We start from the raw sequence: 25,181 nt of genomic DNA on the forward strand, positions 1-25,181 counted from the left end.
CTTTCTTGTTCCTTGCGCTGCTTGTGGTGACCCCTACGTACAAACGTGAAAACAATCGCAACACATTTTGCGAGGGACACGTGTTGTGTAGTATAGGACTAAAGAGGAATATAACAGCTGTTGGTTATTGGATTTTTGTAAGTACGAGAATATAACAATATTACAAGATAGTCTTGTAATACACAAGTAGCCAGTGATATGTTCATTCTTATGATCTCTTTATGTCCCCATAACGTGTAATGTCACTATTAATTTATCTTATGTCAATCACAACCTGCTTCATGCTTCAACGAATGTTACACTTGAATTACTGTCGAAATTGAAGGATGAACGACACTGACAGTAAGAAGTTTGTGAAAATGTACTATTTTCCATCATTTAGACGTATCTTTTATTTATGTTCTTTTGTATAAAGTCTCTAATTAAGATATATTTTTATTTAAATGTAAGTATCGCAGTAATAATCAAAGCGTATTTATTTACTTTATCGATACCGTTCATAGACATTATTTCTCTACTTCTTCCTGTGTGACTTTCAAGCATCTATGCTCTAGACTGCTCCTCACTCTTCGGAGGATAGGTTAGAGTCGATTATATTAGCTAGTTTAGAAGTGGTCATGTTATGTTAACTGTATTAGTTACTTGTATGTTAACGCCATGTCACAAACACAATGTACTATGTGAATGATGCAACACTACACGTCGGCAACTACGGTATCGATAAAATGAATAATTACCAATTAAAGTACAGTATTACACTACTAATATAAGAAGGCAATGTTCATAATATAATATTAATATAATATACTAGATTTGACTTCAAAAGTAGACATTTCTTCTGTAGACAAACTGAAGTATGGTAGGTCTATCATTACTTACAGAAAAGTTCCTCTTAATTGCACAGCAAGTTCTCTATTAGGGCCTACTATGTAAATAAATAATATAAAAGTACCTATAATACTATGTTATAGGCTAATTCTATTTCTACTTTCCTTGCAGACTGATGGGTATCTTAAGGTCAATGTACCATCTTTGACAAAAAGTGCCTTCTTTTAAGGCATGATGGATGTTTCTGACATACATGCCTTTCTGAACCAGTTGAATGAACATCTATCGAACTTCAGTTATATAAGTGGCTTTTCTCCAACAAAGGCAGACAGCTGTGTTTATAGGTTTTTGTCTTCCAAGCTTTCTCCTTCCCAGAATTTTCCACACGTCCATCGCTGGTATAAGCATATTCAAAGTTTTAATCAAATAGAACAGGATAAATTCGCAAAACACGTGGAGCAGTTTCACAGTTGGACATCGTTCTTGAAACTAGTGGAGGTGGGAACTTTGGTGATGGATTTTGTTATCTTAAGTAGTATATATGAATGTGTCCCAGTACAGTTTTCGATTGTGTTTGATTTTTAGGACATCGGTAACATGGCTCCAAGTGGCAATTCAATGTCATGGGAAGACAAACGTGACATTATAGCACGTAATCTGCAGGAGATTCTGGGAGAAGATAAAATGATAGCAGTGCTGAAGGAGCGTGATCTCAAAATCTACTGGGGGACAGCTACCACTGGAAAGCCTCATGTTGCGTATTTTGTGCCAATGTCGAAAATTGCAGACTTCTTGAGGGCAGGATGTGAGGTAGGTTAGATTTTTGTGTGAAATTCCAGCTTTTTCTCTGGAAATGTGGCGACATGGGAACATGTAATAGCTGCAGTGTTAATATTTATGGCTTTTAGAGAACCCTGAGGTTCATTGCCACCCTTAGGCCGTGTCTCAAAGCTACATTTTCAGCTGAAGTGAACTAGATTGTTGACTAAATAGCCGGATGTGACGTCTGAAGTCATGATCCAAAGCTACATAGTCCATAGCAATCAAGTCCGTAGTAGCTAGTCAATGAAAATGCTTGCTTGATTGTTGACTTGTTCACTAAACAAACATGGATACCTCATCAGCAAATGGGGTTATGAAATCTGAAAATGCTTTGGAAGTAAAATAATGTAAATATAATTTAGAATAACACGTTAACTTTGAACACTGATATTGTTAGTACCTTCTGTAGAATGTTTTAATCATTACTGTAATATATTAAGCCCTTATCTTTTCCATATAACTCGTAATAAAACTGCATTAGGACACTGCCTTCTTAATTTAGTGCTGCACCGTAATGTCATGGTTTTTAGAAAAATAATCTATGAAGAAGGCCATGTTTCAAGCATACATGTCCAAAGCTCCCTAGTGTGTAGTTCACAAGTCATCTAGTTGCTAGTCACTAGTGTGTAGTATGGACTTGAGCTTTGAGACACGGCCTTACATAAGCCCGCCATCGGTCCCTATCATGAGCAAGATTAATCCAGTACCTAGCATCATATCCCACCTACCTAAAATCCATTTTAATATTATTCTCCCATCTACGTCTCGGCCTTCCTGAAGGTCTTTTTCCCTCGCGTCTTCCAACTAACACACTATATACATTTCTGGATTCACCCATATGTGCTACATGCCCTGCCCATCTCAAATGTCTGGATTTAATGTTCCTAATTATGTCAGGTGAAGAATACAGTGCATGCAGTTCTGAGTTGTGTTACTTTCTCCATTCTCCTGTAACTTTATCTCTCTTAGCCCCAAATATTTTCGTAAACACCTTATTCTCGAACACCTTTAACCTCTGTTCCTCTCTCAAAGTGAGAGTCCTTGTTTCACAACCATACACAGCAACCAGTAATTAATATAACTGTTCTATAAATTCTAACTTTCACATTTTTTAAAAGCAGAGTGGATGACAAAACTTCTTAGCCGAATAATAGCAGGCATTTCCCATATTTATTCTAAGTTTAATCCTCCCCCACCCCTCCCCGAGTGTCATTTATTTGTTACATTCTTTTTCTGGGAAGGTCTTCAATTATCTCTTCCAATTATGTTTTCCAATTTCTTGATTAGTTTTGGTCTGTTAATCAAATCAAACGCTTTGCTGCAATTGACGAAAACTGCATGTAACTTCACTTTTGGTTTTCTTAGGGCATCTTGAATATCCTCAAGTGAGGAGTAAGACATTAGAGGATAGTAAAGTGTTTTATAAAGTTTTATTAGTTTACGATGAATTTCATTATATTTTCATGCTTCATTTTCTTTAGCAGTGATTTCAATTTTAGGTAACAATACTTTTTGCTGATCTTCATGCATATCTGGATAACATGAAGGCGCCTTGGGAATTGCTGGCATTAAGATCAGAGTACTATCAACAAGTCATAAAGGCCATGCTCCAATCTATTGATGTTCCTATTGAAAAGTTGAAGTTCGTGAAAGGAACTGAGTACCAGCTGTCAAGGTATTTAATTGGTGTTGATAAATACATAACTACATAGTTATGAAAATATTTAATATAAATGTACCATAATACTGTTACATTCAAAATTCCAGTTTGTCCACTGATATTGTGATCAAAAAAAATTACAGAGAAATTCTTATGTAATATTTTTTCATTCTCAATAAGTGTAATACTTACTGAAGGTGACTTGGATATTAAGAATCATGTATATACAGTAGGACTTCGTTAAGACACCTACTTAATACACTTTCCCACATAATTTGCTCATTTTCTCCAGTCCCTTGAACTATCCCATGGTCCTGTGTAAAAATTCCTACTTAAAACACTTCTGTTTAAAGTACTTTTCCAGATAACACACTCACATTTAATTGCTCTTGTTTAAAAAAAAAACCGCTTTGTGGAAAGAATTTTTCAGTTGCCTGCATTTTCTAAGGAGGGATTCCTTGTAAATAGACGATAGGTTACTGTCCGGACCTTGAAAGTTTTCCCTCAGGGTGAAGGGTCAAAGTAAAGTACAGGTACCCATTTTGTACAATGTTCTAAAAATATGAAAGTGCATTTGTAAATTTATTTATGATAACTGTTGTTGATTTGAAATTTTTGGCAGGTGGCTTACAAAATGGTCTTTTCATTTACACTGCCATAAGTTGTCTGTCAGCATTAGAAGATTATGTCGGAAGTGGGGATGTAGCAGGTTTAAACATAAACAATGCTAGAGAATAACATTGTATTTTACTTGAAAGTCGTACCTGTAATTCATTAGGAATTGTGATACCATATACTAAGACATATCTTAAGTTTAAAGATACTGTGATAGTTTTATTGTCATTCCTAACTTTAGAATGATAAATATCTTAGATCCATATTGAGTTTCAGAAGTGATGTAACATGAGGGGCCTGTTTCATAAAAGTATAGTGAAAAAAAGTAGCTTGCAATAGTAAAGTTAGGTTTCTACCCAAGTTCATTTTCATGTTTCATAAAATGTTTACTATCTTAGCATCATTTTTACTCTAGTAGGCTATAGCCTATTTGATAATACTTATGAATACACCATCTAATAGCATGACTTTAATATAATAGGAGGCCGTGATTAATACAATTAGAAATGGCTGTAAACCTAACCTCAAACTTTCATTGAATTCAGAAGTATTTTAAAATATATCAAACGTTGTTCTTGGTTTAAATCTTCTTTGTCTTCTACATTCCACAATCACTTTACCATTGTCGCTTGATTCTGAAGACATTTTGTGATAATTTTGTTCATTTTACCGATAGGCCTACTTAAATATTGTGCACTAGTAGGCCTAATTAATTTTAACGAACTATGGAGATGAGTAAAAAACCTTAGCATTTAAGTAAAGTTGTTGTTGTTGTTTTCTAATGCCAGGCGTTTGACAATAAAGTCATTTGACCTCTTGCACTCCAATATTTTTCAAAGATATTATCATGGTCGGCCACTGAAGCACAGATTTTGAGGTGTTCCGAATCCATTTCTTGGTTTGAGTTGCACAGTGGGCAGTTAGGGGACTGATATATTCCAATTCTATGCAGGTGTTTGGCCAAACAATCATGGCCTGTTGCCAATCTAAATGCAGCTACAGACTGTTTTCGTGGTAAATCGGGAATTAACTGTGGATTATGATACAGAGAGTTCCATTTTTTCCCTTGAGATTGTGTTATCAAATTTTGTTTGTTGAAGTCTAAGTATGTAGATTTAAGTAAAGTAAAATTACCATAGTAAAATATATTAAACATCTTCTTGTTTATCTTAGTAAAAAAATTAAAATAAATTAGAGTATTTCATTCTAGTAGTTACATGAAACTGAGTTTAGTACATAAGCCTACCATAGTAGGAGAAATTTACTATAGTAATTATTTATTTATCTTTAGTAGTTGTAGGAAAAACAATCCAGAAAAGTAGTCTAGTAATAATCAAGATTTACTATTATATACTACTGGGTGTTCATTTCAAAGTGTGTCATGACGTCACTGTTGGTGAGTCAGCGATTTGAAACGAGTTTCAACTTTTGTGTCAGAGAAATTGCCTATTAATCAAGGCGTTCAGTCTGATCTTGAGAACGTGTACGGTATAACTTGAACGTCGTAGCAACAGATGGCGGTCTGTGTGCTATCATAACCTCTTTCAAACTGTTTTTTTTTTTATCATCGGTTGTGTACGGCAACATTCCACAACACAAATCAAATGCTCCGTGTCCATGTTGACCGTCGAAATCAATGTCAACAAATACGTAAGTAATCATCTTAATCCTCTCCACATATCCCGACAGTAAGAAAAAAAGTCACCTCAGTACATGTTTCGAAACAGTTCACATTCCTGCCACTACCGGCGTTACCATACGTATCGGTAAGTAATCTTCTGAATGAACGCCGTACTTGCTAGGCAACTTCTCTGGCACATAAGTAATACACCTCTGCGGAAGTGTAGGAAGATTGAATTCTCTAGGCTCATCGATTAGCCACATGACGGCATACAGCGAGGCATGACACACTTTGAATTGAACACCCAGTATAGTAAACTTTTTTTGAAACAGAGAAGAAATTTCTGTCCAAGACATTTTCCTGGGTAAGACGCATTTGTTGTTTGGTGCCTTGAAAAGCATTATAATGTAGTTTTACTGAGTATCTCTCTTACATAAAAGATACAGGGTGACTGTTTTACTCGATAGAATTAACTTTTATAAAACCTTGCAAGTCACTGTTTTAACACCTAGGTTCCCTTAATGAATTGCTAATGCTTTTTGCTAATGAATTGTAAATTGGAATAAGTGACTGAATTTTTTTGGTCGTAGGGAGTACACTTTGGATGTGTACAGGTTAAGCTCTGTTATAACAGAGCATGATGCAAAGAAAGCTGGAGCTGAAGTGGTGAAGCAAGTTGAACATCCATTGTTGTCTGGCCTTCTTTATCCAGGTGACAAATATTGTGATATTTGTATTCCTTATGTTAGATCCTTTCAGTAAATTTGTTGAGAAATGTATACTTATTTCCACAAGGTAAGGGCCCTGCCATGGGGTAAAGAAAAAGATACTTCACCAACCATTTGTATACTCTAGTAAACTCCCGATAATTCACGGTACCGGTAATTAATGCATGAACTTCCACGAAATATCGAAAATCGCGAATTATCCGCAATTTTTTTTTATTGTTATTTGAAGTTCAGTAAAAGTTGCCCTGACAGGTTTAATTACTTCGCATACTTCCACTCGGTAATGAGTTTTGGAATAATATTCTGGGGAAATTCCACAGATAGTAACAATATATTTCTGTTACAAAAAAGAGTAATTAGAATAATAGTAGGTGCCAAATCTAGGGAATCGTGTAGGGCTATTTTAAAAAAACTACAAATAATGCCCATGGCTTGTCAGTATATCTTTTCATTAATAGTCTTCCTCTTATGTAATCGTGAAAACTTTGTAACTAATTCAACAGTTCATAGCATAAATACACGTCAAAAAAATGACTTTCATACTCCATCGGCAAGTCTATCGTGCTATCAAAAAGGAGTGCGTTATATGGCAGTAAAAATTTTTAATAGCCTCCCTATCGATATAAAAAATGAAACTCAAAACATAAAATTATTTAGGGCCAAATTAAAGAAGTACCTAATTTCTCACACCTTCTATTCTGTAGGTGAATTCATGACATTCAATAACACTTCATGAAATTGATACTAAAACTATGTGTTGTACTAGTAGACTATATTGTAAATCTCGTCTGTATATATTTCATCTAGACTGTGACTAAAAATTAAGATTTTATAATAGTATTAAGTTTTTTGACTTGTTCCATATTCTAGCTGGAAGCATGTATGAATACCATGGAATGTTAATAAATACAATACAATACAATACAATACTAAAATACACTTCGAGATCAAGTGCAAAATGTGAAACCGTGCAAAACATTTTGAAACATTACATTGTTATACAGTACTGCAGTTAGATAGAATCTGAAAGGAAACATAAGTTTTACAGAATATTGTAAGCCACTTTGATTTAACAAAAATAATGTCATATTTTTTGTTTCTTAGAGGATCATTCTCTTTTTTTTTTTTTTTTTTTTTTTTTTAGATCGCAAATTTTTTAACTGAGAGGGAGAGAGCATAAACTGAATAAAAACAGAAATCACGTTACTTTGTCAAAAAAAAAAAAAAAGCTAAGGTCACGTTGCATGCAAATTATCGTGAGTTGACTGTCTAAAGATTGTAAATGAATACCTTTCATTGGCAAACAAACGTCTACATGGGGTTGTATAATAACACATTTTATTATCCTAAATATTTTGTTTTGCAATAGAAGGATTTCTTTAATCTTGTTAATATCTCCCCAAAAGATAAATCCATATCTTATAAATATTCTTGCAAACAGTTTCTCCAATGCTTTTTACGAAACTAAAACAACACTTTTCTTTGAATAAGCTCGTAATAAGCAGATACAGAATTTTAATTTTCGGCGTACTTACAATGTGAAGAGGAATATTTAATAATATGTTTATCATTTTATAGCGAACACTTTTACTTGGCAGGTCTCCAGGCATTGGATGAGGAATACTTACATGTAGATGCTCAATTTGGAGGAGTAGATCAACGGAAAATATTCACATTTGCAGAAAAATATCTACCTCAGTTGGGATACATGAAGAGAATACATCTTATGAATCCTATGGGTATGTGACAGTAATTTCAGTTTATGCATGCTAATTAACATTTTGATAGGTATTCGACATTAATAAATTAATTACGGTATACTACAAATGTAGGAAATTATATTCCTTTCAAATCTCTGGAAAGTGAACAAAACAACTATTAATATTAGTGTAATAAGTAAAGAATGCAAACTATAGTCGCGACGCTGTTATTCCCGGTGTGACTCCTCCTCTTTGCTTAAGTCTTAGGAAGTGAAGGCTCTATAAAGTCTAGGTAGGTAGTATCGTTCACCATTTTTGTTCTTTCGTTGCCGAGCTACCATACGAGGAATCTATTTGCCACACCGTTAAACATTATCATGTCGTAGCTCCTATGATAATAAATCAAACGCACTGTAATTCAGCAAATAATTGAGCGGCAAATAACGTTCTCGTGTGCTTTCTGCAAACGCCAACGAAAGAGCCAAAATAGCGGGCGATTATATTAAGTATTTATCCATCCTTAGGAAATGCTTTACATCTTCATCAGTGAATCACAAGACGCACACGTTTAAATGTAGCCGGCCTGCAACGTGATTGGCTGCCAGTAATTAGAGCGACGGGGCTATAGTACAGAGAAAAAGCTTTGCTTCCAAAACACTATTATCTAAATATTTGTTCCCAAAAGTATATCTTCTTCTCTTATTGAAAGGTTGGTTTGGTTTTCTGTTAAATATGTTACCATACTTTTCTCCAGGGAATGTCTTCTGTATTCTTCATGTTTTTCGCTGGCACATTTGTTAACTATGTTTCTTATTGTCGTTTATTAATGCTGGATAAAATCTGGACTGGTAGAAAAAGTATTTACTTTCTTTTTGGCCAAAATATGTACTCTTTCTGTTCCCTTGAAACTCTGACAGATCTGAGTCCATGGTAAAGTAATATTGTCACTTTTTAATAATAGCGAAATATTTTGATAACACAAATTGTTCAGATTCATATATGCTTTAAATTTAACCTCATTATTCATATATGAGCATTGTTTTTCCTTAACTTTCACGCACATGCTGAGATTGCAAATATCTCTGCTTGGAATGCCTTATATTATAGTATCTACCAAGATTGATTTATACTATGAAAATTCCAGAATCATACTTAAAATCTTGCTGTATCTCTGTCAAACTGACATTTGAATGCTTCTATCAATCTAAATTTCTTAGTAATGTATAAATTTATTAAACATAATTGTTTTCCCATTCAGTTCCAGGACTTGCAGGAGGAAAAATGTCGTCATCAGAAGAAGACAGTAAAATAGATCTTTTGGATACTCCAGCAGCAGTGAAAAAAAAGTTGAAGAAAGCTTTTTGTGAGCCGGGAAATATTACAGATAATGGCGTATTGGCATTTGTGAAACATGTACTCTTTAGCCTCTTCAAGAAAGACGAAGGTAGGTTATATGTGTTTTTATCTACTTTCGTTGCAAAAGTAGGCCTTTATTTGACACTTTTCTACTGCAAAAATTTGCCTTCATCGCGATATAAAAAAAAAAAAAACAGGTTTTATGGAGAATTCGCACAAAAAATGACTCTTTCCTCCAAATAAAACATGAACATTTTTTTCGTTATAAAATATACACGAACATTTTTACATATCTAATTGTTCATAATTACATACGTGTGGTATCTGGCAATGATGTCTGCATAATTTCAGGGACTGCTTCCAAGGAGCAGTACAAGCCGATAATGGTCATTTCTGTTAACAAAGGCAGTGTCGTCACCCACTGACAGTAGAATGAAATTGAATTATGAATTTAATGAATGATGCAAACAATTTTCTGTTAGTTTGAAAGGGATTGCTTCATTAATAATTAAAAAAGGTTGTTACTTCATTATTTTTTAAATTTCTTTAGGGTGCGAAATATACGCGAAATTGCATGTTTTTTACGAAATATTCACAGAAATTAAACCATTTTTATCACAGAAATCAGATAAAATAATCACCATAAAATCATAGCCCTTTCGATAGTGGTTTTAGCCATGCTGTCTGCCTGCGTACTGTAATTTCTCCTGAATTATTAAGCGGATTTTGTTCACGTTAAGTTAATTATTTATAGTGAAATATTAATAGACTTCATTTGAAATCGCCTTGGAATTTTTAGAAAAAGTGGAGAATTAACGTGAGGAATTTAACCATATGCATGGACTATCAAGTGCAGATAGATTTGTTTTGTAGGGAAAACGTATTATTTGACTTTCTCGTGTTAAATGTTACATTACCTCGTTAACAAGTTTCAGCCTGCTATTGGCCATCCTCAGAACCGATCATTGCTGGTCTTGGCGCCTTTTGTTTTGTTTCCTGTGGTGGTGTGTTTGTGTAGTGTATTTATTTTAGTAGGTTATTTTACGACGCTTTATCAACAGCTTAGGTTATTTAGCTTCTGAATGAGATGGTGATAATGCCAGTGAAATTGTGTAATGTGGAGTCAAAGAGTGTGTGTGTTCTGAAATTGAGTTGTGTGTTGAGAATTTCATTTTGGATGTGTTTTTGTGTGTCTGTATATTTCATACTGTTCTAGTGTGTTAAGTTTCTGGCTTTTTGGTTGGATGTTAAGAATTTCCATGTCTGTGTTGATGTCTCTGTAGGTGTGGTTAGCATTTTTTATGTGTTCTGCATATGTGGAAGTGTTTTGTAATTTTGTTATGGCTGTGATGTGTTCTTTGTAACGTGTTTGTAATGATCTGCCTGTCTGTCCTATGTAGAAGTTGTTTCAGGTGTTACATTTGAGTTTGTATACGCCTGTGTGGTTGTATTTGTTTGTTTGTGTTGTTTGTGTGCTGAGATATTTTTGTAGAATATTACTTGTTCTGTATGCGATGTTGTAATTTAATTTCTTGAATGAGGTTGCAATCTTGTGTGTGTTTTTGTTTTCGTATGTTAGCGTGATGTATTTTTTGTGTTCTTGTGTTTGTGTTGTGACAGGCAGATCATTTCAAACACGTTACAAAGAGCACATCACAGCCATAACAAAATTACAAAACACACAGTACACAAACACACCCTCACAGGACATACAAACAATTTTTCCGAAGTGATGTAGTGTTAAAAGTAGTTTAATCAAAATATATATTGTTTTGTAGGTTTCATCATATCCCGTGATGCTGCAAATGGTGGGAATATCACTTTCTCAACATACGAGGACTTGGAATTGGCGTTTAGTAAAGAAGAAGTTCATCCAGGTGACCTGAAAGCTGCAGTAGAAACCTATATTAACAAACTCTTGGAACCAATAAGGAAGAAGTTCGAAGAACCTGCACTCAAAAAGCTGACTGAGCAAGCTTATCCTCCTCCAAGCAAGCAGAGTGAGTTCAATTATATGTGTTGTCTTACTGCTTTCACGTACTTGGGAAAGAGGGCCTCAGATTTGTATATCTTCATCTGTACAATTCCGTAGAGGTACGAACAATGTGCCAGGGCCTTCAGATCATCAACAATATAACCTTGTGGTGACCCAGAGTGTCACATCGTTTTCAGTATGCCATCTAGCAAATCTTCTGGAACTTATATGAAGGATTCGAGGAATTTGAGAACCTTTTAGGATTCGAATTTGGATTCGTCAAATTGAAATATATAGCCTGCCTTTTTTTCACTATTGGTAACACCATGATAAGAATTTTTTAAATTTGAATTGCAGCTTTTGGTAGAGAAAGAGAGAAGTGGCAAATGAGAGCAAGCAAGATTTCGTTCTCTGGAAAAATAATAAATAGCACACTATTTTATGTATTGTGGGTTCGAGCTTAAAACTGTTTTAAGTACTGTATTTCGTGTTCATATTTCTGCATTTTACTGTGAAACTATGAGAAATGTAAATATTTCTGCATTTAGATTTAAATAAATGTTACATTTTGTCTTCAGAATCTACTGTTGATGACATATCACCACACCGTCTGGATATTCGAGTGGGAAAAATTGTTGAGGTATCAAAACATCCAGATGCTGATGCTCTCTATGTTGAAAAGATTGATGTTGGTAAGTTAAAATTAAAATTTGTTTATTTATTTTTTGTAACTTGTTGCCCAGTTCTATATATATATATATATATGATACTGGTTGTTCTCGTAACAAACTGGAAGTAGGGGCACCTGTGGTCAACTTCGAAATTTCAAATGAGAATATGGGTCATTGAAGATGCCATTGGGAACTACATTTAAAAAAGAAACAACTTTTACTGAAACTTTTTTTTTCTAACTTTTATTGTTTACTCACTAAGCAACAAAAATGGTATTTTACGAGAAATGATACTGCCATCAATCGATTCTTTACATAGGTTTTGGTTATCAAATTTTTTTTTTTTTTAAGAAGAACCAGTATCATATAGTTTTCGAGAAAAAGGACTGATACGGGTGGTCTGAAATACCCATTTTTGTGTGTGTGTGTGTGTGTGTGTGTGTGTGCGTGTGCGTGTCCGTGTCCATGTCCGAATAATTTGTTATAACTTTATTCTAATTACAAATTATACTACCTACACTTAATTTATTTTATTGTAATTGCAATGTAAGGAAAAGCACGTTGCAGTCATATAATCTGTAAATTTAATTGTTAAACGCATCAGTTAGTAAAACTTTCTGAAGAGGGTCTTAAATTTAAATAAACTTTCATTGGTGATATTTTATACTTAATTATCACATTTGAATAAATATTTATTCAGAACATATGAATTATGAGATACTGAATTTGAATTTGAATTAAACTTGCTCATTACATATGAATTACTCGTATGAGAGCCTGAATGCAAATTATGAAATACAGTTAAATTTGTTCACTCTTTCTAATAATTTGTTATCGAGGCATATTTTGCTGGGTATAGGATCTTTTCCATATCATAATTTTTGGTTATTTTCTCTAAATTATGTAGTGATATTTGGACGCAATTTAATTGTTGATGAGCCATTTCCAAATTTGAGTCATATAATGTGTTAGTTTGTGAGCCATCACTAGATTTTGAGTCATAAATGTAAATCTAAATCAGCTGATTTAGTTGACAATATGAATGATAAGGTATATAATTGCAGGTGATAGAGCACCACGCACAATAGTAAGTGGGTTAGTGAATTATGTCCCAATAGAAGAGATGGAGAACCGCATGGTTGTGGTGCTGTGCAACCTGAAACCAGCCAAAATGAGGGGTGTGGAGTCCAATGGCATGGTTCTCTGCGCGTCAGTGTAAGCATGTTTGTATTTAACGACTCCAGTTCATAATTAGTGTTTGTGTGATTCCCTCATTTTTACATATCATTTGTAAAATTATTTTCTTAAATTTTTGGTGTTATTTAGTATTGAATTTTCAGTCTTTGTTTTTTATTTTTTGATGTGTTTACCAACTTTCTTTCTAACTGTATTCAAGAGTGTTACCATTTGCCTCCTTTCCTTAGTGATGCATTATGTTTCATATTTCAGGGATGAGCCAAAGGCCGTAGAGCCTCTTATCCCACCTGCAGGATGTTCCCCTGGGGAGCGTGTGCTTGTAGAGGGTTATGAATCAGGTACTCCAGATGAAGTGCTGAATCCCAAGAAGAAGATATGGGAAAAACTACAGGTACTGTACTAAAAACGAATCTGTTATTTGAGAAACCACACATGTCCTTAGCTATAGCAATGAACATGTATGGTTTCTCAAATAACCGATTCTTTTATAATACTCCTTGCTGCAATTCAAGATGTAAATCTGAGGTCTGGGCTTTTTACGTATAAAAGAACTGTCCCCACACAAAAATAAATAGAATAGCAGTTAATTAGGGATGCTAGTTTACAGTGAATAAATATCTTAAATTTGGTTAATTTCGATGTTATTTCGCATGTCAAAAAAAATTCTGTGTTAGTTTGCATTTGAAAAACATAACTTTTTGACTCTCGCCATGCAAAATACACTGCTGTATATTCCTACAAAGACTAGAATCTTTATTATTATAGGCATCTTAAAGTCCTTCCCACATTTTAGCAATACTTGCAGTTTTCTATTGTCATTATCTGTTGTGTAGAAAGATTTGTGTAACCGTGTTACAATTCTGTGTGTGAATGGTATGAACAAATCATGAAACATTCTGGCTATTTCTGCTTAATGGCACATTTAGAAATAAAACCATTCAAAAAACAACTTCAATATTGGATTCAAAATTCTGTATTGAAATAGGGTTTGAATATTAAATGAATAATTTTGCACATAAATATCAATGCACAATAGATTATATTTTAATCGAAATTTTCTAAGGAAATTCCAGTACTTAATTAAAACAAATTGAAATGTTCAGAAACAAATAAGATATGGTATTTAAGTAATTCCAGGTCACATCTGTCTCGGAAATAAAATTTCATAAAAAAGAAATAAAAATCTCTCTTGGAATAGTTTCGAATAAATTCGCCCTAAAAACAAAAATTTCGCGTTATTTTGCTAGTTTAAACTTGCAATATTTTAAGCTGGAAGGGATTAAATGTTGAGAAGCTTTTGTCATCTAGTGTGCTGTCAAAAAATCTGAATGTTAGAATTTATAAAACAGTTATATTACCGGTTGTTCTGTATGGTTGTGAAACTTGGACTCTCACTTTGAGAGAGGGACAGAGATTAAGGGTGTTTGAGAATAAGGTTCTTAGGAAAATATTTGGGGCTAAGAGGGCTGAAGTTACCAGGAGAATGGAGAAAGTTACACAACACAGAATTGCATGCATTGTATAGTGAGTGTCACATAAGAACAGTTTTGAAACAGCAAATATTGCCGTCTTGTCAGTGTTGCCAACTGTTACCAGATATCACACAATCCTTCATACTATATGACTTATTTACTTACCATACTTTATGTTGGAAGATTATTCAAAATAATTCAATAATTTGTAACATATTTTCGTAGGCAAACTATACGAGAAAGGGATCAACATGTCAAGTATTTTGTCTGGCAATACGAAATTCATTGGTTTGACTAAACAATTGACTCACGAGACCTAACCTAAAAATGTATTTTGTTTGACCACATGAAATTATTAGTATTAACTCCGAAAACTTACCTGACTATAGTCTTGAATTATAACCACAACGCAACACATGAAATAACTATTATGTTTTAATATTAATACTGATATTAATTAATTATTAGTATGCTCAAATTTCCCTAGCTTCCAGTAAAAGGCTCAGAAATCTAGTAAAATTTCAATTTCATGGAACTCCAGTACCGACAAATATTATCGATATTTGTCTCAGCTGCCAACATACTTGTTACAAAACCACTACCATTTATAGTATTTGTCAGTATCGAAATTCGAAACGAAGTTGGCAAAAGAAAATTCAACCTGCAAACTAGAAAATCACCACAATCCACTAGCATATGTAGTAATGGGGGGAAAATGGTTAGATTTCACCCTTAAGGTATGAAGTAAGCTGACCTGGACTATATTCTTCACCTGTTATAATTAGGAACATTAAATCCAGACGTTTGAGATGGGCAGAGCATGTAGCACGTATGGGCGAATCCAGAAATACATATAGTGTGTTAGTTGGGAGGCCGGAGGGAAAAAGACCTTTGGGGAGGCTGAGATGTAGATGGGAGGATAATATTAAAATGGATTTGAGGGAAGTTGGGATATGATGGTAGAGACTGGATTAATCTTGCTCAGGATAGGGACCTATGATGGGCTTTTGTGAAGGCGGCAATGAACCTGCGGGTTCCTTAAAAGCCATTTGTAAGTTGTAAGGGTTTAAACGTAATATTTTTACTTTTATCAGCTGAAAAACTATATTTCTCGAATCTGTGGTTTGGAGAAACTAAGTATCATTACAGATAACATTTCTAATTAATTTTTGTTTCAGGTGGATTTTAAAACTACAGCTAACTGTGAAGCTCAGTGGCAGGGAAATGTTCTCTCTACAAGATCTGGCAAGATTACATGTAAATCCCTTAAGAACGCTCCAATTAAATGAAACTCTGCCTAGTTTTATATGCAATTGGACATTAATACTCCTGGAATGTATCGAAGACATTGTGGCATAATAAATCTGCTACATGAAATCAGATTTTTGTATGAGTGTACTTAGAGCCAATTCTAAAATTTTGTCATCCATAGGATGTAATTCATTGTCATCGCGCTATTCTCCGCGGCAAATCTCTTGCATATGAGAAGAACCAATCGGAGATCGCTGCGCATTGTAATATAGATGGCTTGTGCGAGAGAGTGACATCTCATGTGAGAGAGAGACGGTGATACGGGAGCCAGAGGGATGGAGAAATCATTTTCCCTCTGCATTAAATATTTATCATGTCGTAGCTCCTAAGATAATCAATCACACTGTAATTTTTATGATTGACAAGTGAATGTCTGAGGAAAGCATAGAAAAAAATTCGAAATCAAAATCTTTTTCGGAAATGGAGAAATGAAAATTAAACATAACGTAAGCGTTAACTTAAGAATATAAACGTTACGATAAAATCAAGAAGTCATACCATCATTCACGAAGAGAACATAAACATAACAGCAAACATACTTGGTATAACCATGGAAACATAACAACGACGCCATTTCCTCATATTCTGTCTTATACTTCAGCGTTCCATGATTGTGTTCTGTTTGCAAATCACTTAAGCATAAGCATGAAAGTTTGGAGTTTGCAAACTTTCATGTTAACGTCTTACGGTAATGTTTATGTCAATGCTTATGTGAATCATTGTGAATGATCCCATTTGGTAGCCTGGGCACAAACTTCTGTGTTTATGTTACGGTTATGTTTAATTTTCATTGTGAATGGGCCTTAACTTCGAAGTGCTCTGTTTAAAATAGACATTTCAAAAGTTGGTAGGCAGCAAACTTTTCTGTTTTTCAAGTTAGATGGAGGGGGTCGATTGAAATCTGTAAGTTTTTTTCAAAACATTGGAGAAATTTCATCTCGACACACAGTTGCAGGACCTTCATCATATCATAATCTACATGAAAACCTGAAATCTGTCTCATTAATAAATTTAATATTGACCATCTTCTTCAGTACTTATATTTATGTAAAAAGAGCCTAAGAATATCTCTCCTTTGCTGGATAAGTTTTTATTTAGAGTTGGCCCTTAGTATACACATAAGTCTCCTAACGATCAGAATTTGTCTTAAGTGCTCTTAAACTGTAAAGAACAGCCATTTTGTCTACCATATTTATGACATTTTGCAAATAGAATTCGGTGTAGATGTTAAAACATTCTCTCCAGTTCTCAATGCTACTATGAAGTTTGCGATTTTGAGAACAAAAAAAATTGTTAGTTGTTTATATTGGTATACTGAAATATAAATTTCAACTTTGTATATATTTTTACGTGAATTCTTGCATGACAATGAGCAAGTTCCTTATAATCATTCTTCATACTAATACTGTATGTGATGTGTTAAAATTACGTTGTTCTGTGCTATTACATTGTAAAGAACAATTTAGTTATAGTAGTATTCAGTTTTACTATTGTTTCGTACTTATTTTGCTCAAAATTTTAACTTAGGATTAGTTATTTATTTGATTTATTATTATACAATATTCAGTGCTTTCTTAAATGTCAACAGTTGATTTGGTAATAATGGTTCATAATTTTCAAGAAATGTTCCATAAAAACAGTTGCTCCTTCAAAATAATATAGATTTAATTGCTTTCAATTAGTTAGTAATGGTTTTTATTAATGTTGAATATGAAGTAGTGATGAAAGATCAACACACTATGATAACTGAATCCTCTAACTCGCTATTGGCCTAGATCATAGAAGTAACTTCTATGATCTAGGCGATTGGCTAAGGAGATTTATACATGAATGCATAAAAAAATCGTTATTCATTTGTTAATATTTAAACTGCAAATACACAAAAAGTTGTAACCATAATTTGAGGTAATATTTCAGCATTATAATAGATCATTTAGGAATATTTTAATACAGTAGAACTTGGTTATAGCGACCTCGTTTTGTGCGACACCTCGCCTATAACGTCAAATATTCTGTGGTCCCAACTAATTCCCCAAAAGACATATGCTTTTTTACCTTCCTTAATACGACAAACGTATATGCGTCTACCTCGCATATAACGTCATTTTCAACCTCAGTTTGGAATACAATTTTCTAAGAACCAAAGTATTTTAAGAAATATTTTGCTGAAATCTGGCAAATCCTTTACTGTTCCCTTCTATCACGGACCTCTGGAATGCAAGCAGATTCCCCATCCCATTGTAACCTGCCCGAATCCATGCAGTATTAATGGTACCTGCATGCGGCCGGTTTCGACAGGAAGATTTCAGTAAGTGCACGCCATGCATTTTAACGCAGTACGGCCACTAAACAAAGTGAGTGACACTTTAGAAGCCATTAGAATTGTGAACATTTCTATGAAGCTAGAGGAGAGAGTATGAAGCTGGGAGAGGGAGCAGTGAAATTGCAACTGAAATAATGAACATAGAATTTAATTTAGAAAGTGTATATTGGGCAAGTAGGAGACAACAGAGTAAAATAACTGATTACTTCACTCCTCAGTAAATAAGTTTGGTGAGTAATGAACAAACTGTTTTAATACAGAATTCGGTATTTATAATTGTACGCGTATTTTATTGTGTTCATGGTATCTTAAAAGTGAATACATAAATCTAAAATAAGCGTAATTAAGTTTGTTATTTTTCATTTTCCACCTCACTAGACTGATAATATGAATCTCGGTTACTACGACACTCGTTTATAACAACATAATTTTCAAGGTCCCTGGATGTCATTATAACCAAGTTCTACTGTACTTGAGGCATAACTTTTAGCTGATTTTTTTTTTTTTTTTTTTTTTTTGTTACTTACTATTTCCTCAAAAACCAATTATTAAGAAGCTTGATTTTCTTTACTGGTACCTGTTGTTCTTAATGAGCTAATCTTTAAACTAGACCAGGGTTGCAGAACTGGGGAAGAAAGGGGTGGAAGTATGGGGAAAGAGTTCGTTCCCCCATCCACAAGGCCATAGCCTTCAGTAACATTTCTGTGATGTTTGGCAAACACGCTGTTCTCTCTTCTCTTCTCCCCCCTGCCGTACAATGACGCGAGGGTTGCAAGGAAGGGATGAGTTATGTGTTCTGGCTTAAGATGTGTGCTTCAATTGTAGCACAGTTTTACATCCCTGAACTAGACTATTGTAATGATATTTGATTATGAAAAATCACTTTATTTGAACTTCATAATTTGTGCAAAAATACTTGCAATGCTTACATCAACATCATAATGATAGTCTAATTCAGTGGTTCTCAAACTGTGAGGCGCGCCCTCCTGTCGGGGCGTCTTAGCTTTTCTTGGGGCGTCAAAGAAATGAACAAGACAGGATTTTTATTTCAAATTTAAATTTTGAATTTGAAATATAATCAAAACGAAAGCATTGCAATAAAACATTTCTAAGGCATAGATCTAATGACTAATATGTGCTTGCTTGAAGTACACAGCCTGTCCAGGTGTGACAAACTCGCAACACAGTCTCAATGGAACAACTAACAAGTCACCTGCAGACGCGCTGCTTTTATAGTCGCATATTTTCAATCCAGAAAGTTCGAGCCACATCGGTATCTTCTGCAAACATTCAGGTAACAGGAAATGACGTCATAATATGGCATGACTGCACTACATCGGCAGCGATAACCAGTGATGCCAGTCGAGTTTAAATTCCTGCGAATTGGGTTATTCTCCTCTATCTTTCTATTTTATGTTATACTTACTTACTTACTTACAGATGGCTTTTAAGGAACCTGAAGGTTCATTGCCGCCCTCACATAAGCCCGCCATCGGTCCCTATCCTGTGCAAGATTAATCCAGTCTCTATCATCATATCCCACCTCCCTCAAATCCATTTTAATATTATCCTCCCATCTACGTCTCGGCCTCCCCAAAGGTCTTTTTCCCTCCGGTCTCCCAACTAACACTCTATTTTATGTTATGGAGGGCAAAATTATCCAAAGCAAAAAAAAAAAATGCGAAAGTTCGAGAACCGCTAGTCTAAATTAATCTTATTGAACTCTAAAATTCTAAATGTCAATTTTCTTACACAATTTGTTTTTGAGGTGCACTACATGCAAATTAAAAATAATTTTGCATATTTATAATAGTGAGCAGCGCTTTTTTTCAGCCAGAACGGTCTGGAACGCGTTCCGGTAAACTTTTTGCCATTACAAATTCCAACGAGATATGTTTTATAAGCGAAATTTAAAATTAAAATGCCGTCACTGCCGAGTCCAAGAGTTTACATTTTCTCATTATTATCGTTGGTGCAAAAGTAACTCATGCAATCTAGTGCTGCCATCTTCCATTATTGATCCTGAAACTATAGCTCGAAATCGCAAATTTTCCGTTATGCTTAAAATCGATGAGCTCCGTTTGGAACTTATTGTAATATAAGGTATGTAGGCCTAATATTTTTAAACCTACGTTTTTGTTGAATAATGTGATCGAGTGATAGAGTTCCGGTAAACTTTTTTCCAGAAAAAAAGCACTGATAGTGAGTAAAGAAAAAACTATGCATGTAAAAGTTACGTCTCATTCCTTAAAATACACCTAAATGATCTATTATAATGCTGTAAAATTTACATAAAATTATGGCTTAGTTGCCTCATGAGTGATGCCTTATTGGTGTCATTTATGAGGTTCCCACCACACCAGTCTTCAGACTTCTGACTAAACATACATGCAATCAATTTACAGCTCCGTAGAGAAAGGCTTCAGACAGTTTCTGTACTTGATAGACTAAAGGCTGGTTCACAATAAACCGGAAATGAGAATCGGAACGGAAACGAAAACGGTAAAATTGTTAAAATGTGTACATTTAAATGTGAGCATTCACAATTAACGAAAAGCTTGCCGGAGCCCAGGATCGGGAACAGAGAGTTGGCCAAGTTTCAACTTCAGTGTTCACGTTTCCGATCACAGCTCACTAGATTCATCCTATTGCCATCTAAAAGCTATTTTGTCGTCGTATATTTTATAACAAGAAGACCGTGACATAACCTATGCATTATTTTGTTCTGTGCTGTGCATCATGGAGCAAGTTTTATTTGATGAGATTCTAATATTGAGTGTTGAGGAAAATCCTCACGTTTACGATAAGCGGCACGCCTCGTATAAAGATGGGAAAATGAAGGAGAATACGTGGCTTTCAATAGCTGCATCTTTGAACATCGATCGTAAGTTAATCTTATTTTATTACTGTATTGGTTGTATTACACACTACAGATTCATGCTTCAATTCAATAACTACTGTTGTGTTCATTTTTGTTCTATTACAAATGGTTATTCTCTAATTATTTTACGTTATGGTAGACTTAAAATAGGTTGTGATAATAAAGATGCATGGGCATATTTATAGTACCGTACCTAATGAAATGTTTCAGTTGAAATTTCGAAGTTGGTTAACCTGTGTTTATGTTGGCTGCCTTGTACTCATGAGAGAACGCCATTGGTCAATTATACACAAATAACATCAGAATGTGTAATATCGACTTTACATATCGTTATTGACATGCATATCGATATGCATAGTCGTATACGTTCTCAGTTTATTGTGAATCAAAAATTTTCATATTCACGTCCTCTGCTTCTCGTTTTCATTCTGGTTCTCGTTCCCGGTTTATTGTGAACCAGCCTTAACTATGACAGCAAGTTTCAAACTGCTGTATGTGATAGTCAATAATTTCATGGAATAGTTACTGTGCTGTGTGGTATGTCTCAATATGCATTGTGCTGTTCCCTGAAGGAATACTATAGATTCAGAATCTCCTATATCCACTTTCACAAATTGAAGGATTTTGACAGTAACTGGTGGCAAATAGAGGGAATTTTCAACCTAACAGTGATTTCTAACAAACTCTTTGCTTTAAATTTAGTGGCATTTTGAATTCAACTATATAAATCATTAGAATTCATTCTTACTAAGAAATGTGTGGGCATAACTCAGTTATGAACAAAATGGTCTTTAGAGGGTTTTGAATCTAATGGATTCAAATGATACCTAATCATTAGCAATGTTGCTATAATTTAAGGTAAGGTTAACAATATTATATCTGCTGTCAGTGAAGCATGCAACAAAGTGTCGTAAATATAAGATAAATTCTGTAGATACTAGCTTTATAATTATTTTATTTACATGTGTATTGAACTCAGTACTATTTCTGTTTTTATATATATTTTTTTTGTAAATAGTTACGCTTTTGTCAAAATTTTAATTGTATATTGTTTGTTGTGTTAATAGAACAGACTTACCTTCAGTCTTTATTCCAGGAACTTTTATAACAGTCACACGGTACAATGTGACCAAGTTGATTTCAAAATCATTCCCTTAAATAGGAATAAACTTGTTTTTTTAGCAATTGGTAATCTATTGTTTTAAGTTTCGTTAAGCATACTCACTTCCTTATTTGTTCTTGTAAATAAAATTATACAGGTGTTCTTGAATTTTCACCGGTATTTAAGCTTTATATGCGTCTATACTGTACACACATGGTCGAAATCCCTATTTACACTTTTAGAGGGCCAAGAGAATATGGTGTAAATTAGAGAAATGGTACAGTACTCAAAGGAATTGTTGCATATTACTTTATTGCAATATTTTTTCTTGAGCACAAAAATAAATTTACATATTTCTTCGTAGGTTTTTAATAAGATAATATCCAACAATTTCTATGAGCACTGTTATAGAGGCCAGTGACGTATTGTGGGAATTATATTTCATAAGCAAAAGCTTCTGTGATCAGTTTCAGTGGATTATCACATTAAAACGCAGTAAACTTCAAAGCAGAATTGTGAGGGACTGGATTGCATAAGTTTCCACTCAAATCTTAAATAAATTCTATTAAGAACCTGTATAAACATATACTTTTGTTTGTGAGTGAACATCAGCATTGCTGGCGAATGTAGGTGATTCACTTTTGTTATAATATACAGAAAAGCGCACAATGTGCAAGAGCTATAGTTTTTTTATTTTTTTTTAAGAATCGCAACCATCACTGAATGCATATTCAGACTTTCTATTGGTCATCCATGCAGAATTTGCTTAGTGATTCCGTCCGCAAGTTGCACCTCATTACGTGGTATCTCTTGCAATGTTTGCTACATCTTTTGCACCTGCAATTGGAGCCTGGTTCAAATTCCACAAAATTTATGGTGAAACCCGTGCACAGAAAGTCTAATCATTATGTGCCTCAACTCGAAGCCTCCCTGTGCCCACTTGTTGATTATGGTGTCGCTTGTGTAGAACTCCTCCCTTATGCTCGTTTTCTTCTGCTGGAGTTCTTGCAATAATTCCTTGTATGCTAGGGTGGCTGGAAGCAGCAGCTTCAGACATAGTTCTGCCAGGTAGAACTCCTCTCTTGTCAGTTCATATACAAAGCATGAAGGGGTGTATTAAATAAACATAGTGCTATTTTTAGGAAGGACGCTTTCAGCTTCTCAATTTTTCCAAGTTGACTCTTCTTTAGGTGTGGCCATATATGGACTGACTTTCAGTTGGAATAGCTCTATGTCTGTTGATACAGTAAGGCTGCTTAAGTGTTTGATATAACTTATTGCTTTTATGGCAGCATTCAGCTGTTCATTTACGTGGAGCGTGAATATGTTTCCTGGTGTCTGCAGTATGCCTATTTCCAATGCTGAAGGTACACCGTTTACCTCCTTTTTTGAAGGTCATAGCGACTGTCTTGTCTTCATTTAGCCTCAGCTCATTTCTTTCTGCCCATTTTATCACCTGGTTAAAGGCGATTTTGTAGATCCGTCTCTGAGATTGATGTTAGCGCCATTTCATCAGCATACATGAACAGCTTAACATTTTCTGAATTTGCTGCTTCCATGGCTTTGTGTAGTCATCATGACATGGAGGAAAATTCTTCCGACCCCGAAATCAAATCCTGGACTCCTCAGCTAAGTGTGCTGAGTGCTCTTAATCACCTGAGCTATGCCAGAATCCAATCTACAGTGTCAGTTGAACGCATCCATATTTCATCGTAAGTGTGGCCATCACGTTATAAAATTATAATTGTGTGAATCTTAATGTTTTATGTCTTAAATGTTATATTTCCACACACTTTCTAGATTTGTGTACTTTACCATATCTTCTTTTCGATGATAAGAGATGTGAAATCCCAATTACTGTAGTTAAAGCCAGCAACTTGCTCAATCATCTGGTCATCAATTACAATTTTACATCATAGTGGGGCCTTTCCCTTGAATGCAGTCTCTTCGGTTTTTACTGTGTGTATGTGCGTGTGCGTGAGTGTGTGCGCGTGCGTGTGCATTATTTAAATTTTGAATCTGCCTTAACATACAGTGGATTTCCTTATTTTTTCTAATTTAGCAAAAGTAGTTGTACTAACTGCCTGGATTGCAGCTTTGGAATCAGATAGGAGAACTATATTTTTGGATTTCTGTAACCAAGGAAAAATGTTTTGGAGAGCTGCGTAAATAGCTTCCAGTTCACCATCAAAATTTGTTGTCCCTTTGCTAACATTTTTATAAAATGAAAAATATGGACAAGTAGCACCTGCTCCAGCTCCTTCATCTGGATTCCTGAGTGAGCCATCTGTGTAGATATGTAACCAATCATCCTGTGGGTATTTTGTGTTAATAGTCTGAAGAGTAATGGATTTTGCTATTTCTTGGTATCACTTTTGTGGAAGATTTCATCTAGATCGAGATAACAATTCACTCTGAAATTATTTATTGGATTATACTGAAGTATTATATTTTCTTTTCCAGTTTTCTAGATTTTTCCCTAATCTTTAAGACTTCCTGTATGAATTCGTTTTGTGTCTTTAGTGGAGTTACAATCTGTTCCATTTGTCAGAATTTGGAAGTTGTCTTAATTTTTCATAAGTTAGAAGGACGTGAGTTTCAAGATTTACCATTGGTTTGTTAGAAATAATTATTTTCATGGCTTTAATGGGAGTAGTTTAACTGCCCCAGTGATGGTTACAGCGTTGTTCGAGTGAATAATTCAGTTAAAGGTATTTAAGTCTCATACTTTTAGGAATTTATTTTGTCCTTTTGTCTTAATCCAAGGCCAATGTGTAGCAATATTTTCTTACAATTTATGTCGAGTTGCCACTGATGTGGAACTAATTAGCACTCAAATAATTTCTTAATAGTGTTGGATAGGGCCTTAAAATAAGTAAGTACATGAAAATCTTATGTATTTTAAATATTACTTTATTT

General features: G+C 34.4%; 1 protein-coding gene and 1 long non-coding RNA gene across 3 annotated transcripts in view; one reads left to right on the forward strand and one right to left on the reverse strand.

Annotated features, from left to right (window-relative positions):
* LOC138704671 (uncharacterized) overlaps positions 1–25,181 on the reverse strand; it is a 464,077-nt gene that overhangs the window by 63,704 nt on the left and 375,192 nt on the right. The window lies entirely within an intron of this gene.
* On the forward strand, positions 21–22,453 carry TyrRS (Tyrosyl-tRNA synthetase). 2 transcript variants are annotated; one of them, XM_069832787.1, is made up of 12 exons: positions 30–137; positions 1,000–1,326; positions 1,414–1,638; positions 3,150–3,325; positions 6,137–6,258; positions 7,873–8,013; positions 9,233–9,418; positions 11,109–11,330; positions 11,884–11,997; positions 13,041–13,191; positions 13,426–13,564; positions 15,824–22,453. In XM_069832787.1, the coding sequence occupies exons 2-12, from the start codon at positions 1,060–1,062 to the stop codon at positions 15,932–15,934; spliced, it is 1,854 nt and encodes a 617-aa protein (XP_069688888.1). In that variant the 5' UTR covers positions 30–137; positions 1,000–1,059; the 3' UTR covers positions 15,935–22,453. The 2 variants fall into 2 exon arrangements, with proteins under 2 accessions (XP_069688889.1, XP_069688888.1); XM_069832788.1 differs by lacking the exon at positions 1,000–1,326 and having other exon boundaries at positions 21–137.

Source organism: Periplaneta americana, chromosome 8, assembly GCF_040183065.1.
Source record: "Periplaneta americana isolate PAMFEO1 chromosome 8, P.americana_PAMFEO1_priV1, whole genome shotgun sequence".
Lineage (NCBI taxonomy): Eukaryota > Metazoa > Arthropoda > Insecta > Blattodea > Blattidae > Periplaneta > Periplaneta americana.

Bases quoted from the DNA above. Each gene is read 5' to 3' on its own strand.
- TyrRS (XM_069832787.1), top strand. From the start codon at position 1,060: ATGATGGATGTTTCTGACATACATGCCTTTCTGAACCAGTTGAATGAA. The intron at 11,331-11,883 runs GTGAGTTCAATT...TTTTGTCTTCAG, and splicing joins TCCTCCTCCAAGCAAGCAGA to AATCTACTGTTGATGACATA. The intron at 11,998-13,040 runs GTAAGTTAAAAT...ATATAATTGCAG, and splicing joins TGTTGAAAAGATTGATGTTG to GTGATAGAGCACCACGCACA.